Source organism: Lipophrys pholis, assembly GCF_963383615.2.
Source record: "Lipophrys pholis genome assembly, chromosome: 6".
Lineage (NCBI taxonomy): Eukaryota > Metazoa > Chordata > Actinopteri > Blenniiformes > Blenniidae > Lipophrys > Lipophrys pholis.
In genome coordinates, this window is record NC_137629.1 from 18,367,566 (window position 1) to 18,385,657 (window position 18,092).

General features: G+C 43.4%; 2 protein-coding genes across 3 annotated transcripts; both read left to right on the forward strand.

Annotated features, from left to right (window-relative positions):
• Window positions 1-1,363: 1,363 nt before the first annotated feature.
• On the forward strand, window positions 1,364-8,924 carry hprt1 (hypoxanthine phosphoribosyltransferase 1). Its single transcript, XM_080465048.1, has 9 exons — window positions 1,364-1,565; window positions 4,576-4,682; window positions 5,011-5,194; window positions 6,012-6,077; window positions 6,399-6,416; window positions 6,508-6,590; window positions 6,717-6,763; window positions 7,824-7,900; window positions 8,038-8,924. Exons 1-9 carry the CDS (start codon window positions 1,539-1,541, stop codon window positions 8,083-8,085), a joined length of 657 nt encoding a protein of 218 aa, XP_080321174.1. The 5' UTR covers window positions 1,364-1,538; the 3' UTR covers window positions 8,086-8,924.
• Window positions 8,925-10,305: 1,381 nt separating this feature from the next.
• On the forward strand, window positions 10,306-17,779 carry pabir2 (PABIR family member 2). Of its 2 annotated transcripts, none has more exons than XM_080465420.1 (10): window positions 10,306-10,801; window positions 11,451-11,529; window positions 11,629-11,682; window positions 11,955-11,998; window positions 13,314-13,368; window positions 13,644-13,745; window positions 15,000-15,085; window positions 15,178-15,242; window positions 15,723-15,819; window positions 16,639-16,881. In XM_080465420.1, the coding sequence occupies exons 2-10, from the start codon at window positions 11,527-11,529 to the stop codon at window positions 16,763-16,765; spliced, it is 633 nt and encodes a 210-aa protein (XP_080321546.1). In that variant the 5' UTR covers window positions 10,306-10,801; window positions 11,451-11,526; the 3' UTR covers window positions 16,766-16,881. The 2 variants fall into 2 exon arrangements, with proteins under 2 accessions (XP_080321546.1, XP_080321545.1); XM_080465419.1 differs by lacking the exon at window positions 10,306-10,801 and adding an exon at window positions 11,032-11,300 and having other exon boundaries at window positions 16,639-17,779.
• Window positions 17,780-18,092: the final 313 nt, after the last annotated feature.

Here is an 18,092-nt window from a genome sequence, read left to right on the forward strand (position 1 = left end):
TGACTGCTTCGTCCTGTCTAAGATCATTCAGCTTTCTCTCGTTCTCCTCCTGCGGAGCAGCCATCTGTACAGCCACCTTAGTTTCTTGGTTGATCTAACGCTCCTCCCACATGGCCAGAGACTTTGCCTTGTCTACCCTGGTCTTCTGCTCCCTCACAGTTGTCCTCAGGTTGTCAATTTCTGAGGTGAGGTTGGCCACAACCTCCTTCTGGCTTTTGCCGAGAGCTTCCTTCTCTGCAGCCATTTGCTCCTCCCTGCTCTCCAGTCTTTGTCTCCAGTGGTTATTATTGTCAGCCAGCATTTTGTCTGCCACTATCTTTATCTGGTTGACTTTCTTGGCTAACATCGTCTCATCATGTTTGGGATCAGTTCCCTTGTTCTTCAGAGCCTGTTTGAGGGTTTTGACCTCCTCGTCCTTTTGCTGGAGCTTTGATTCCATCACTGTGTGTTTGGCCTCTAAAGTTCTCAGCTGACATTCTTTTCCTCCAAGGAGCTTCTGTTTGTCTTTCTCGAAGGTAGTGAAGTGCTGTTTCAGCTCCATGTTCTCTGAATTCTGCTGCATGCTCATTTGGCTATAATATTTGACAGCCATTTCCAGGGACTGAATTCTCCTTTGGAAGTCTTCCAGCTGAATCTTTCTCTTTGTTTGAATCTCCAAGAAGATGCTGCCTCTTAAGATGGCAAATGAAGGGAGAAATCTGGTGGCGATTATGGACTCAGACCTGAAATTCAACACAAAGACAATAACAAAATCAGCATACTGCCATTTAAACATAACATGACATGACAGAGACATAATTAATTACTCAGACCTTCCATTAAACAATAGATACCAATAAACAATGGATAAAGCTGATTAAATAGTAATAGATGATATATATAAAACAATAGATTTGACTCATTTTATTACCTTTGTGTCAATAAAGTTTTTACTTCTTCTTTTTTTACTCATTTAAAAAAATGTGTTTCCTTTATTTCCCTGTAACTCACTGTGAATTCCCTTGTGTCTGAATGGTGCTGTATAGAAATAACTTTGCTCCACCTTACCTTCCCTCATCTTGAATGGAGCCATGGAGACGCAGAGCTCATTTTCTTCTGGAAATGCAAACCTCTAGGTGTTATTGTCATTTCAATGATTAAAAACACTTTAAACAGATTTTTATTTGGTGGAAAGTGACAAAAACAGCTCGTTTGGTCATACAGGTTGCGCACTTAAAGAAAGAATAACCATGTATTAGTAAGTTTGTGCAGCTGTCAGAAGAGTTCCGCTGATTTCATATGCCCGTCTCTGTTGTGGGGGCGGGGCTTATCCTTCCACTGCCTGTTTTGATTGGCTGTCCGCGTTCCTGCGCACAGCAGCGGCGGCTGGAAGAGGCGCAGCCCGGAAAAGGACAGACTCCTCCGGTTGCAGCGAGGCTCCTCTCGGGCTCCATGTGTACTCTGTCACAAGAGTGAAAAGTCCGCGAAAGCAGCCTGAGGATACGCCAGTGTCAGGCCCGCCTGAACTCCCCACGAGGACTAAATCTGAGGAAACGGACATGGCGACGTCCAGCTCCTGCGTGGTGGTAAGTCCCCCCTCGAGAAGGTGGTCGTGGGTTACCCCCGCGTGCCCGCTGGAATAACAACAGGGCTGAAACATGGAGGCGCGGGGTTCTCTCTGGGTGGCGTCAGGGAGGTTCGTCTAGTCGCTCCCGGGTTCACATGTTTTGGTGTTTTTTCTTTATATTTTTGGTTCAAAATGTCACGACAGTTTGGGGTCCGCGCGGCGTGGCCTGCTGCCGTTTCACACGGACACGCGCCGCTCTCACGTTTTGGCCTACGTGACGCAAGCGATGCCGTTAGATGGGCCCTCGGGGGCTGAGGTGACAGATGTGCACCGCCGCCAGCTTATGTACGGTACTGACACGGTAACGGGTTTACGCAGGGTTACTGCTGAGTGCGACGATGTCTCCGGTCTCCGTATGCGTAGGAAAGCATTAGATCCGGGTCCTCCAGTGAGGAGGTTGCATGTTGTCCCTGAGCTCTGGTTTTCTCCCAAGTTGGGAAAAAAAGACTTGCATCGAACTCCAAATACCTGTTATTGGCTACAGCTCCACAGAAAAGGATAAAGCTGTGTAGAAGATGGCGGGCGAATGTCTTTATTAGATTATCGTGCTGTTACTCTTATCAGTGGTGGCCTCCAGGTTAGAGAAACAAGCTTGTGTGAGGTCATGCCAGGTTCAAACTCCACTTGTTCCCTGAACACCACCTGGTGCTAAGTTGCAGGAGACCACCAGTCCTGGTATGTGTGGTTAGGGTTACTTATGAATAAGATAAGCATACAATCTATTGTGTTTATGTCTCTGATTTGAGTTTTTACATTTCTTGAATTCAGCACAATGTACATTTTGTGGCAGGTAAATAAAGCAAACCTTTATGCAAAGGAAATGTGTAAGTTTTGTTGACTTCATTTTGAAAGTGCAAAGTGGCTGAAATGGCTTTGCATACCCCTGCTTTAAGCTTATGTGGCAAGAGATAGTAGTTAAAAAAATGAGTCAATACAAATTACAAAAGGTAACCTTACCTATTATTTATCGTATGGTCCGTGATGGAGATGATCCTGATCTTCAGTGTGTGTGGAGAATTTATATGGCCCTATTAGCAGTAATGATTACATGTGAATGAAGTATTAGCATCTGCTATTTCCTTTTAACAGTTATCATTTCAATAAAATCACAAATTAGATGTAAATAATCAACACGGTTAGAGCTGGAAATACACACAATATAAAGAGGGTACATCACAAGAGTTACACCTGGTGTGTTTTTTAAAGATGGAAACAACAAGTTTTATAACAAAACAATAGGCTTGACTTCAAAACAGACATCAATGCGGCCAATGTAATAACCTGTTTTGAGCTTATCCTCGGTGACGTTCTCTCGGTTTATTTCAGGCTTGACTGTGTTGTTGTATTATTGAAAAGTGAGTTCACACCTCAGGCTAATTGTCCACTGAAGATTAAAAGGTCTCCAGAGCTCCAACCTCTTCTCTCTTTTTTTTTTCCACTGAGGGAAGTCAAACACGCTGTACCTGGTTTGGTTGATTGTACAGAGCTTTCTGCATGTCAGTTACTTCTCACTCCTCTTCTTACTTCCAAGTAATTATGATTTGAATTTCAAAAGCCACACTAACCATCAGGAATGTTTACCATTAAAGCTGTACTTCAGATGGACTGTAAAACTTTTCGCCACATAAATAATCGTCTTCAATTTACCTTCAAACTGAAAAGTCATTGCTTTTTAGCAGGAGATATTCTTAAAATCTGCAATGCATTTGTCAATTCATGCCCAATAGAGACTCAGATAAATTGCCAGCCTGGAAAGTAAATTAGATTTCGACCAATTAAGTGTCTGGCTGCGATGCAGAGCTGAGAGCACCAGTTTGTGTTTCCTGTCAGCTGTGACTTTTCAGGCTTTGGGGAAAGTCGAGGCAATCTGAACTAAATCTTGAGCATTATCGAGGAAAACGTGCAGCTCCACAGGGATTTCCATACAAATCTTTAAGTCCCACTTTATCTTTTGTAAAGGTTTCTGTCGGATCAGTTCAGCTCATGCGCTCTGCGTCGTACACCGGGTTCCCACACTGGAACAAGTAGATGAGCAATGCTTTGATTTTCCAGGTCGTACCCACATTGATTGTGATGAAGTGCAGCGGGCTGCCTGGCACGGCTGTGGGGCGACACACATCATCAAACTCTGCTCAAACTGCTGTGAAGACACTTCAAGAGTCCGGCTCTTGTGTCACTTGCTCAACTCACCAGTAGCCTTAAAGTTTGCATACATCATTCTGCTGGCCTCAAACTGAGTTTATAATTATTTTTTTTTGGGGGGGGGGGGGGGTGTATATCTACCCTAATATACTTTTTGAATAACAGACAGCCACCCTTTGATTAACGGTGTAAAATAATCTCTCAGACCGTGTGATTATTGTGTGGACATCTGTCATGTCTTAGTCATTATTTATTAACTGAAAGGCTTCAGCTGCAACAGACGCCGCGTTAACGTGCTTTTTTTACCGCATGCACTGTGAAGGGGTGGACTGACTTCAGATATGAATTGTTCTCTCGGTATGAATCCTGTGAGTCTGATCGCAGTGTTCCCACTTCACCTCGGGCCCTGCAGAGCCGTCACATGATGCCAGTTACGTTGGTTTCTGTGGCTTGCTGTTTGAATTCAGCAGGAAATTAGATTCTGCAGCTCATCAAGTCATACTGGCGGCAGGACTCAGCTTGATATGCAAACTCTGGAGGGACAACGTGTTGCTGTCTGGATGTAAAGCTTTACCTTAAAGAAACAAAGGATTTACTGACGTATAAAAGGAAATCAGATTAGTGTTTGCAGACACAATGTGGTATCACGTGGAGATTTCAGATGCTATGTTGCTCTGTGAATTTGTCTTTGGATTACAATTGACTAGGGAAAGTAGAGGCGCTCCTCTGACCTCATCTGCTTTACCTCGAACTGCACCTTGTTATGTAATATCCTCTCCTGTCTTTTTTTTTTTTTTTTTACCTTTTCTGTCCTGATTGTATTCCAGATTAGCGATGAGGAGCAGGGTTATGACCTGGACCTCTTCTGCATACCAAAGCACTACGCGGCTGACCTGGAGAGAGTCTACATCCCACACGGCCTCATCCTGGACAGGTGGGTCCTCCATAAACTCCCCCAGCACGTCCAGTCCTGCACTCATAATGTTTGGTTTCTCTTAAACTTAGAGTTTTGGGAACCGTGAAAATATTCAAATTTCATCTGATGATCACAAAGTGCTCACGATGTTTTTGAGTTGTCATTCCTGTTTAACCAATCTCCTGCTTTTCATACGGGCTGTGTTTTAGAAATGACAGCTTTGGCTGCTGACACAAGCAGGAAAGAGAAAAAAGTTTGCTGACAGTGGCTAAAAACAAACTGAGCCAACTGTCCTCTCTCTCTCTCTCTCGCTCCCTCTCCCTCTCTCTCTCTGTCTCTCTCTCAGGACAGAGAGACTGGCCAGAGAGATCATGAAGGAAATGGGCGGACACCACATTGTGGCACTGTGTGTTCTCAAAGGGGGATACAAGTTTTTTGCTGACCTGCTGGACTACATCAAGGCCCTGAACAGGAACAGTGACCGCTCCATCCCCATGACAGTGGACTTCATCCGCCTCAAGAGCTACTGCGTAATCCACTGCCCTTGCTTTCATATTCCATGTGTTGACACGATTCACAGATTATCCAAAAGAAGCAAGGTCCCAGGTTTTCCCTTGGTCTTGATTATCAAACAGTGCTATGTGTACCTTTAGCGTTATGCCCTCCCTCTGGTGGAATGTGGAGAAAAGACAGTTTTCGATAACAAAATCATATTAAAGATGTCTGATAATTTCCATGAGTCAGACTAATTACATTTCCTATAATTCATGGATTTGTGTTGTTGTTACTGTTAATAACAGATAAAGAGGCACCTTGTATATTATATTATAACTCTAAGTAGCTTGTTGTAATACAGCTACTTTGTACAATGTAGCTGTGGCTGATCAACTGTGATAAGTTTGAGGCCCACTGCTTTATGTGTATATAAGCTGTGATTCTAAAAATCACACTCGGAAGCTGCATTTAAGTTAGTAGCTGTTCGTCCAAGATGCCGCTTTAGGCACCAGAAACTATTTTGCGTTTATATTAAATTCCCATAATCGTTGTGTAGTGCACAAAAGAAATTTAGTGGAAAATTGCCTGTTAATAATATTTATGTTTACTTCCTGGTATTGACAAAGCTTGCAAGTCACAATTCAACAAATGGAAACACAAGGTTTTTCTGAAACATGTTATTTGCTTTCATGTAATTTGCAATAAATATCTGGGCAAAATGGGTGCATTTTAAAGATTTCTTCATTCATTGTTCTTTGTGGGTTTGCTTTTTTTTACACTCCCTGAACCTGGACATGTTATCACATAACATGTGGGTTTTTAGAATAATATATTGGTATATTCTCTTCACAGAACGACCAGTCGACGGGTGAAATCAAAGTCATCGGCGGAGACGACCTGTCCACCCTGACGGGCAAGGTGAGACCTGAGGAGCGAGAGAACTCTGTGGCATTGCCTCAGTTCTAAGTACTGTTGGTAAACTAAGGCCTGTTCTAAGTGTGAAGAGCTCTTTTCAAATGCAACTTTTGACCATTTCTCAAATACCACAAGTCTTTAAGACAAAGTGTTTGATTTGTACATATATTGTATATTTTCAATACATCTACCATGTTTCTCTCAGTACAGTTTTCTTTAAATCACTGCAGCAATGAAGAGGCTACAGATGTGTTGTGTGCTGTTGAGCTCCGTCCATTCACATTGATGTTCATTTAATTTGCCGTTGTTCTCCTTTTCCCACAGAACGTCTTAATCGTGGAGGTTTGTACTCGCTTCTCTCTTTCATGAACGTCGGCAGCTTTCACTTAGGAGACCACTAACATGACCATTATCTCTCTGGCTGTGTTTGAAGGACATCATTGACACGGGGAAGACGATGAAGACATTATTGGAACTCCTCAAACAGTACAATCCCAAAATGGTTAAAGTAGCAAGGTAATGAATTAATTCACTCCACAGCTGAGCTGTTGATACTCAACCTGAAGGAACAAATGTTTCCTTTGTGTGTTTCAAGATAAAGCTATCAAACATATTGATCATTGATTTGGTTTCTGTCCTCAGTTTGCTGGTGAAAAGGACACCAAGGAGTGTTGGCTACCGACCCGACTGTGAGTTTCAGATGAGAACGTCTGCATCAATGCTTTTTGGTTCCTTGTCATTTTAGTGAGCTCTGTGTCCAGCATGTATCATCGAGTGGGTTTGAAGCTGTAAAAAACCCAAAACACACACGAACACGCTCCAGTAACTCTGTGTTTTGAGGACAAGCAGGAGTAGAACCTATAAACATCAACAGACGAAAAGCAGATGGTGACATTCAAAACATAGAATAGAAATAGTCCAAAAAAAACCTATTAGAAAATAATTAAAGTAGTAAGAATAATGGACTTAGGAGTTAAAAGGCTACATAAAACAATACAAACACATAATCAACAGTTTGATTAAAAGCTTGTTTAAACAAGGTGTGTAGTTTTTCTTGTGTGTTTGTTCTTGGTGGCACGGTGGAGTAGTGGTTGGTACTTTGTTCCTCAAAACAAGTCTGGGTTGGGCTTGGGCCTCCTGTGTTGAGTTTGCATGTTCTCCCTGTGTGTGGATGGGTTTCCTCCGGTTACTGTGGTTCCTTCTCTCTAAAAACATGCATTTGAGTTTAATTAGTGACTGTAAATTGTCTTGAGGCGTGAATGTTGGTGTGAGCTTCAGCCATGGGCAGGTGGCGGCCTGAGCCCTCAGACCACACGGTGTAGAAGATAGATGGATGTTTCATCTTTTAATGTGTGAATGTGACGGCTCAGTTGAAACAGAGTCCAGAAGCTTGTGGGGGATGGGGTGGAGATAGTAGTCCCTGAACAGGTCTCCGGTCCATCGCAGGACACATACAGAGACAGAACCTCACACACTCACATTTACACCTATTTAGTGTCCTAGAGTAAAACTGGGAGAAACTGGAGCCTGGACTCCAATCAACAGCATTTTCAGTATGGGGCGGGAGCGCTAACCACTAGTTTAGTTTATAAGTCATCAAAATCAAAAATGCAGAATCTCAAATCTTTGAATTTTTCATGAGATTTGATGTGTGGCGCAAATTATTTACAGTAAAACAAATTGATAGTCACATAACCAGGCTCTGTTTTTGTTTTTTCTTCTTCTTTTTCCCTTCATGTCTTTTTGCAGTTGTAGGATTTGAGGTTCCGGACAAGTTTGTGGTGGGATACGCTCTAGACTACAACGAGTACTTCAGAGATCTAAATGTAAGGATGTGCCGTTGTTACGTTACTTAAAAGAAGCTCATGTTTTCTGTTTTTCAGAGTTTGCTGTTATGTCAACATAAACAAACAATGCAAGTCACTTCTATGCTGCAATACTCACTGACGTTTGTCTGTTCCAGCACATCTGTGTCATTAGTGAAACGGGGAAGGAGAAGTACAAGGCATGAAGATCCTCTCCGGAGCAGATTGCAAAGACTCGTCACATTTTTTTTATTTTCTTCCCCTTTTTGTCGATAATTTTCTATATTATCACTTGGAAGTTGTGTGAAGAAAAGAAAGCTCAAGCCTGCTCAGGGTCCCTAAAGGACACTCTGTAGGAGGGACAGTCCTGCATTTCCTGTTTAGTTAGCACACACACACACACACACACACACACGTAATCAACTCCTGAAGACTGATTGCCTCAGAGAGAAAACCGCATGGAGGCTGGCTCCGCTTGTAATTATTGTGATGTTTTTATGCCCCCCACATTGATGTTTTTGTTCTATTTTTTTTTTTTTTAAGCAATTGAGTAATTTATTCAGAGCGATGCTGCTATCTTAAAGTCCAAAATCTGCTTGATTGTACTATCATCCAATTGCATTTTTGATACACTCTTGATTTTGTTGTAATGACACTTCTGGTGAGTAGACGTGACTTTCTTCCAGTCTGTATGTATATTTGAGGACAAAACTTTAACTTTTCTACAGTACTGTGTGGAACGATATTCTTTGAACACATTGCAGAGAAAAAGCAACCCAAATATGTTCATTGAACTCACAAGTGTGCTGAAGATGGAAAACTAATGTTTTAAAAAAAAAAAATCCCCCTTCCAAATAAAAAAGTGTCACAGAGAAAATGGTGATACTTCATGATGGACTTCACAAGTCTGACAGCTCAAAGCTTTACAATCACTGAATCAGGCACATAAAATGTAACTGGTAGCTCTTTATTCCTCCACTGAGTTTGCTTTTATTCAGTCATCACTGTAATCCTGAACACCAGCCATTAAATGTTCTCACCTCTCCTTTGTGACTGATGTTTTTACTCGTAACTATTGCACTCAGTTCAACAGAGTTATAGGGATTTCTCCACGCATGCCATTGAAAGTACGGATGAATAACTGCTCCAATAACAGCATGTCGATCAAATTTGTATTGTGGTTTTACACTGACACACAAAACTGAAGCAGTCTTCTTCCTTGAAGCTCCAAACAAATATGAGATGTAAAGGAAGTAGACATGGTGTGTTTCACATTAAGTCTCCTGATGAGTTCTTGTATCATAGGATATAATAGGATTTATAATAGAATATGATTGGATTTAATAGGACTCAGAAAGCAAAGTGTGACTTTAGTTTTGCTTTTTGACCTGTAAATAACAAATGACACCTGAATAAGCGATCCATTTTTTTAAAATCCCAGAGTTCCCCACAATTTCTTCAATCATTTAAACAAAGCTTGATGAAACTAAAGTGGCTGAGCAAACACACCAACATGGATTTGTAGGTTATATACAGTCGTGATTCATAGGTAACAAAAAAGGTAACGTGTGTGCTAGTTAATTTGAAACATCGGGTTTGTATTTATATAATTTGTGGTTTTTGCACATTTGATTATTTTAATTCTTCTCTATTACACTCACAACACATTCAGCTCTATATAAATGTGTTTTAACCATGCTGGGGGAAAAAACTTCCCCTTTTCCCACAAGGATTTTTATACTAAGTAGTTATAAGAAAAATAAGTAGTGGTAAAACTCTTATCATGCTAAAGCACACATTTTGTGGTATGGTGGTAACACAATGTGTCTGTGTTTTGTGAACTAATATCACACAGTGTGAAATATTAGGACATTAGTTATTAGACAATATGACTGAAACTGAAACACTAAAAGAGAACAGCTCTTTGCTTCTTATTTCTTTAAATTATTCTTGTGTCTGCCTTAGTGGCAGATGTGATTAACATATATCATCTAATCGTTAAATGGTTAAAAAAAGAATAAGTCTAAATACCAGTGGAGCTCACCATAATCTTCTTATTTGCATGAATTACCTATAAAAACCAATAACATGCACAGTAAGATCTGTGAAGTTATGATACATTTCCTCTAATATTGAGAGTAAAATTTGGTTTTGATTTACAAATGTATGTTCGTGTAAAGTTCAGGTGATTCGATCATCTTGTCCTGTGAAATACAACCGGAGATAATGGGATTATGATCAAGTTTGGATTGGATCGTCAGAGTTTTTGTGATCATTATTGAGGTCAGGGTGAAGAGCGGGGGAAAGGGTGGTGATACTGCGGGGGGCGGAGCGGTGGATCCCGGAGACGCGGAGACGCGCGGCGCTCCGCTGGAGCACGCCGGGGGGAAGCAGCGCGCTCATTGGCCCGCCGCGCGACGCTGGAAGGGGCGTGAAGTTTCGCCGCTTCGGAGGAGCTCGCCATAGCGATAAACTCCGCTTCATTCGCGGCGGCGGCGGCACTTCAGCGCGGGGAAATACGATGGAGGTGTAGGGAGAAGGGCGACGCTTCCAGCGGATACGGTCGAGATTGTTCTCGGGGCTGCGGGACTTTAGACCCTGACGGACGGAGCCGTTTAACGGTCGCCCGGCCTCCCTCGCTCCCTCTCTGGCATTGTCGCTATATATGCTAGCATAGCTAGTTAGCTCATGAGGCTACACCCGCTCCTCCAAGCGGCTAAAGCAACATTAGCTCACAGCGGAGCTCAAAGCTTCTTCACAGCTGCGTTGTCTTTTTTTTTTTTTTTTTTTGACAAACACCGGGCGAGCTTTAGTGAACCGGCCGGCTCCCCGTCTTAACCCCGCTAACATGCCGCGGTAGTGTCGCTGTGTCCCCGGCGTCTCGCTCTCGCTCTGTGCCGCCCTGCAGCAGCAGACTCACGGGTCAGTAGCTAAACACTCACCGGGGGCTTTGTGCGGTATGTAGCCATGGCATGCTAATCATCCATCAGCAGAGTTGGTGAGTGCTCGCACCCGCTGCAGGACAGATCATGTAGTTACCCGTGAAGGATTGCTGTTGGTAACGTGGTTCGATCGAACCTCGGACTGTGGTCAGGGCCTCGCAGGCTCCGGAGTGTGTTATCGACTCTGTGTTAGCTAGTCCGAACTGATCACACACACTTCTGCAGAAAAAAAACAAAAAGCATGCAAAGAGAGCAAACTTCTGGAGGTCAATAATGTAACGCTATCGAGCTGGTGGGCCTTTTTTTATTTTTTTTAAGTTCATGACTTGGCGGCAGGCCAGCGTTATCAACAACATGAGCAACTCCGGAGTCATGCAGCAAGAAAAGATGGAGCTGGATCTGGAGATCCCATCTTCATTAGTTCAGAGCGACGGACACCTGAGGAGATCCAACAGTGCACCCATGATAAATGGCTTAAGGTTCTACAACATGACATAGTTACTTTACTGCAAAATCAGAAACAAAGTCTCATTGTTTGTCCTTGTTTCACACCCATCGGAGTGACTGTGCTGCATGGGGTCAGTGTGTAAAAGACACATGACCTACAGTGTGTGGATGTATCATTGCAGTGATAACTCCCAGGTGTTCCAGAGAGAGGTCCTACGCAGCCGCAGGAACAGCACTACAGTGGTCAACAGGCCCAACATGGTGAGGTTACTTTCTCACGGTGGCTGGGGGGGGGAATTTGTCTTGTCTATCACCTTGCATTGAATCTGCCACTTTTTTGCACGAATCTCCTTCTTGCAGGTCCCTTCGTCGCCTATCCGTATCCCCAGCACCAGATTGCATCAGATCAAACAGGTAAGGAACAAAGGTGATTGGTGTAAAGGTTGAGTGTTGGTCGTGAGCATGTCAGACCACTGTCCCCCCTCTCAAGCCATAGGGAGCGGCGGTGTCTTGAGAAAACATGCGAGAGCAGCGCTTTGGGGAGTTCACAGGGCCAATGATCTTCCAGTGTTGATCAATTGGTAGTATCAGACTCCCACAGAGAAAGCCGTCACTCTGCTGAATGAAATGTGACGAACGGCTGGAGTGAAGCCGCATTTCTGACCTTGTAACTTATGTTGTTGCAGGAAGAGGGTGTCGATGTGATGAACAGAGAGACTGCTCACGAACGGTGAGCTCCAGACACATTCATACTAGATCAATGTTCATTTTCTCTTAATTTGAACTGGGAAGCTTTCATTTACTTTATAGTTCTAATGGTTTTATAACAGTAATATGTTTCCCCATAGCCTGTGTATGAGGCTCCAGAAGTGAAGAAACTTGTCATTTCCCTCACTTGCTTGCTCCACTTTTTAGTGAATGTGTGCTCATACAGACAAAACAGAGAGTTTCCCTTTATGTTATTACCTGGGGAAATAACCACTCCCTCTGGTAGTGGATACTCACTTTCACCCTCTCACAGGTAGATAAAAAACTTACAAAGATAACTGATTTTGTGGTGCTTTTCCATGACGGTTCTATCACTACTCGCCTCGGTTTCAGTTGTTTTCCATAACAATATAGTGCCACCTTGGCTTGGGCCGAGTATTCGGAGCTTCCCTCACTGTGCCAAAAAATAACTAAAGAAACTGTATCCCAGCTGCGGCACAAGCGTCCATTCTGAAGTGTGGAGTTACAACTCAGCTCAAATTATTAATATGACAAAATGTGGATTGATACAATCATGCTATATTGTCAAAGGTGTGCTTCACTTTCCGGTGTTCCGGTTTAATTGGTTCCCCTCTTAACTAGTGACCGACTTCTACCGCCAGCTGTTTGTAGCAGCTGATGTTAAAATAAGACAAACAAATGGTACAGTAGTTTAAGCTTTATTGGAAATTATGTTAAACGGCGATCACCAGGACAGCTACGGGTTTCAGTCAGTTTTTGGTTTTTTTAATATGTTGAAACACGGGAAGGTCGTGGAAGCCGGTCACCAGTCAAAAGGGGAAATGGTTAGTTCGGAACACCGGTGGTATCCGTGGCTCGAAGACCTCCCGATACTCGTAGCGGGTCGCTCTGTCTCGCTCCCGCTGAATCCTCTGTTTGGATAAGAATGGTGGGTGAACAAGCTCAAAATCTTACTTGGAGCAAAAACATCATCAGCAAGATGAACAAAAGCTGCACATTTGTCAAAAGATCTGATTGATGGAGAAACATAAGGCTCAAATAGGATATATTCTATAAAAAGGTGACGACATGTGACCCCAGTAATTGTATGAAAATACTTCTATGGCTTTAAAATACTTTCACACAATCATTCATTTGTGTAAACGTGTTTGATGTTAAATAGTTTTGTGTTTGTCATGTGAATTGCTGCTTCTTGTTTTACTAAAAAAAAAAGGTTAAACTGACAGAACATGTTCTATGCTATTCACATTTGTAGAGCTGGATCTGGTGTCTATGTAGAAAATAAATCCCCATGTTTTCTGTGTTTCTGCCTGCAGGGAGGTTCAAACTGCCATGCAGATGAGCCAGTCTTGGGAAGAGAGCCTCAGTCTGGTAAGCAGTGGTTTTCTCTCTCTCTCTCTCTCTCTCTCTCTCTGTCGGTGCATGTTTTGGCCTCAGGGCCTTTCTTGGCCTCTCTCAGTCAGTGGAGTGGACCGGCACAAACATGCTAGATGAACAGTGAAACACTGGGGAGTTAACAGGGCCACCAGCCTCTCAAGGTCAGGCTGAGTCGGTAGTATAATACTCCTACATTTCTCCATGTTTGGATGGCGTTCACCTCCGGTTCTGCAGCGCCTCCACTTTGTCTGATGCCGTCTCCTTCTCAGAGCGACAACGACCTGGAGAAGTCGGCGTCTTCGTCTCCGAAGAGGATCGACTTCGTGCCCGTGTCGCCCGCTCCGTCGCCAACCAGAGGGATCGGGAAGAAGGTATGTCGCGTCCAGTGGAGATTAGTTCAGCTTCCGTCACGCTTTCCACTCTGGCCTTCGAGCTCTATTTATTAAATTTTTGTTTCTATCCGAGTGTCTTCATACACACAGGGAACACTGTAGCAGTTGTATCAGTCATCGTAACTGTTGAAAAACAACATTGAACAGTGTTTCTGCTAAGATGTCGCACTGCCAGCAGCCATCTTGAAAAGGAGGCGGTGGTAATGATGTTTGCCTGCTGGAACAGGGCTGCTGCTGCTGCTGCTGCTGCTGCTGCTGCTGCTGCTCACTGTAACCTGATTAGTCTCTAAGTAACCAGATGATGGTGTTAGTTAGCGCATTTCTACGGCTCGTGCAAACCACATTCTTCCAAATTGCACAAATTAAGTTGAATTAATTGGAAGTACTTGTAGAAGCTTGCAGGAAGGAAAAAGTTAGTGGCACATGAGCAGGAGATCTGTTTGCTTTTAAGGTCAATTTCATGTTTGCAGTTTGCTGGAGCTTCAAAATTAAAGTTTATTTTGCTGTTTATACTGGATCTCCTCTGTGTTTGTGTTTTGAAGAATATTTGGAAAAAAGGTTATGAAGAGAAATTGAGAAATATCCCAACAAATGATTGAATTAAAAAAAAAAAGTACCCTGATTATTTAGCATATTTTATGTTTATTATCATATGCAAGGGTGAAAATTTTAACTTAAGAGCATGATATGATAAATAGCAATTAAAAGTGGCTGTCTATTGCCTTTAAGTATAACAATAGATATACAATAAACGTATAGTTTATATTGAAAATAAGTATTCCCTCTAGCTCATGAACAACAGAAGTTATGATTCATTTGTTCTTTTACTATTACTGACAAGATAGTGGGACATTGGGCAACCAATATCACTTTATCATCACAACAGTACTAACTGGAACTTAAATAATAGTACAATTTGTAGATTATATCATATAATCTGCTGGACAAAGTTCAAAAACAGACCTTACATCAAGCTCAGATAGATCTTCGGGGACGTTTTGTGGCTGTGACAGTAACCAGTACCTGCCTCCAGTGGATTCACTTCTTAGGCGTAGTTATGACCCCCTGCTATTTAATCACCTGGGATCATATTGACTTGTCTGCTCTGTAACAAACCAAACCACATGAGAATGAGTTGAAAGTTCAGGCTTAGAGACTAAACTTGTGTGTGAATGCCGTCATGTCTTAGTGCTCACGGTGTCATTTCTTTATTATTCTGTGTCTTTCGAGCAGCAATGTTTCTCTCCTTCACTACAAATCCTGGTGAGCAGTAACGGTCTGACGCCCAGCCCCATACCCAGCCCCACACGACGCTTCAGGTGACTCCCACCAAAACCGACTTCTTCCTCAAAAGAGATATTTGCCGTCGCCGCACAGCTCGATTAGCTCATTGTTTGTGTGTGTTCTTCAGCCGGCGAAGTCAAAGCCCAATCAACTGCATCAGAGCGAGCATCCTCGGCCCCATGAAACGCAAAGGTGAGATACTGCTCAGAGTTTAGAGTCGCATCATTTCCTTTAAAGATTGATCCCATTATCAAAGTCATCCCAAGCAACGTGTAAGTTATGGTTGGACAGATTTTGTTTTAAAAAATGGGACACTTTGCAGAAATGTGTTTAGTTTGTGGCGTCGTCCTTGAGTTTCATTTCCTCAGACATCAAATGGTTTCATGTTTTTTTACAGGAGTGTTTTAAACTATTCCTGTCTTTACCTTGAGGAATGGATTTAGGGCAACAATTCTAAACATTATTTATTAGATGTAGAGAACAGGTGGTCCTGCAAGGTATGGAGGACTAAATGTGCCAAAATGAAATAACCAAATCCACCTATTAAACAATGATCCCACCATCTCAGACCTACTTCCAAGAAAATCAGATTGTTGTATTCAGACTTATTTGCTGATTAGATCTCAGTGGACGCTGCTATTGGCTCCCGTTAACGCTGCTCTGGTTCCTCAGGTGAGATGGAAACGGAGAGTCAACCCAAGAGGCTGTTCCAGGGCACCACCACCATGCTCTCGTCGGACGTCTCCGCCCTGTCAGATCGCAGCTCCTGGTGAGAAAACCGTCCCTGCAAGTTTCCAAATAATCTGACGCAGCCACTCAACCGCAGTGTGATTCGCTCTGTCAGACTGGAAGCTGCTTTAAAGTGGTTTTCTTATTGTCAAGCTGATGGAAGCAACAGGAGTTTTGTTAGATTTAGTCACTGGAAATGTAGCTGATCTTCACTAATGAATTGTTCAGGTTGGATTTGAAGCGAAATATTGGCTAAAATGGAATTCAGAAATTTCCTCCTCTTGGAGGACAAATTGTAACAGAAAATGAGTCTGATGGATCAGAAATATGGCTCCAGTTTAAAGTAGATAAATTGTTATGGAAGTATTTCATAGTTTATGTCCAGTTTAGTAAAAGTACAGTAGTTAGTTATGAGAACTGGTTATGCCTCATATCTTGAATTGCTCTCTAACTAATAACCTCTTGTGACCTGAAGACTGTAAGTTTCCCATACCAACCGGCTCACACACCAACATATTCTCTGTGTGTGTGAGCTCCGATGGTCACAGCTGCAGAGTGAATCTGAGGGTCGGGAGGAAACTTTTATTATAATACTGAAACACATTTTTAAAGTAAGTTTACATGCAAGTCAGTTGGAACCAAACTAAAATGATAAAAATCAGGCAGGAAAACTGCTTTTCCAGGTAAATGAAATAAACAGCCGAGAATTAAAAAATATAAATAAATACAACTTCGGTTGAAAGGGCGTCCCCCCCTGATCTGGATGAAAACTCTGAAATATGACTTGTCACCGTTGAAGCTGTCGCCACAGTTTTCCCTTCACTCCCGCTGAGCTCCGTCTCTCCTCCTCCTGCTGCAGCCACTCTCCTGACTTACTGGACGGCAGCCTGAGCAGCGTCGGCTCCTCCACCGACTCCCCCGGCAAAATGGAGGGCGTGTCCCCGTCTTCATCCAGCAACTCGCCGTACGCCTCCCTGCAGGATTAGTCCCCGAAATGACGTGTGCAGAGGAGCGCGCGCGCGCACACACACACACACACACACACACACACACACACACACACACACACACACACACACACACACACACACACACACACACACACACACACACACACACACACACACACACACACACACAAAAGACGACCCTGCTCTGACTCTTAGTGGAGCTTCCTGCGTTTTGCTTTCTGCACGGCTGCGAGGAGTTGGGGTGGAGGAAGCCCCGGACGAGGTGGAGCCGGAGAAACTGCCTGACCGCACTGCGAGCGCCGGCTGCTAGCGGAGGACAGGTGATGGTGCTGACTCAGTGTTTTTCTACGTGGTCGTCCAAGCAGTTTCCCCCAACCGGGAAGATCCTCCGCCGTCCGTGTGCTGGGAAGCCTTCGTTTGTACCCAGTCTGCAGCTTTTTGTAAGAAAAGGTTTAACTTATTGTTTCCCTGCTTTGTTTGTAATTATGTACAGATTCCTCCGCATCATGGCAGCGTCTCTCTCCTTTGGCTGCGAGTTGAATGTAGGCACAGGTCTTCAACAGCTTTCTTTCTAAAAGGAACGTTAAGTACCTCCGGGGTACGCGTCGGAGGAGTTTCCGATTACCCGAGTGACCTGTGGTGTTTTCTTTGGTCCTGACTGACCTGCCGCCGACGGCCGGCGCTGGAAGTTTCCCTCCACATCCTGTGTTGGTGTCAGGGGGACTCTTGTAGATACGAGAGAGAAATGGAAATATTTTCTTGTTCTTCTCCTGGCAAAGTGTTCTTATTTATGGAGATGTTTTATTATCAGCCCGAATGGTGATAGCGGTGAACCATCTGTCTCGTCATTCACGCCAAATTGAACTTCCTGCTGATGCGCTCGGCGGCGATTTATTTTTTCTTCTCGCTGAAGGGCGGGGTTGTGTTGTGCGTGCGGAGCCCGCTGTGGTTACATGTATTCAGAGCTCGTTTGCACAGGAGGTGCAGTCCCGTGGCGTTTCAGCCTGTGTGAGTGTAAAAGAAGTAAAACTTGATATCCCCCCCCCCCCCCCCCCCCCCTGTGGAAACCGTTGTGTGGAGGTGACGCCTGCACTGTGATATTTGCACCGAAGTTTGCTTCCAGTCTCCATGACCGCGCCGTCTGTGTAAAGTAATAACTTCCGAGGGCCCCCTCCTGTGGCTCTGCAGCCTTCTATGTTTCTGTACAAAAAAAAAAAAAAAAGATTGTAAAGCATTTTATGGACGTGTGCCCTTTTAATTTAAAGAGAAGTGTGGTTGCAGTTCTTTTGCTGAATGTCTTTTCCTTTATACAAAGAAGAAAATGAGATATGCAGTCAGCTCG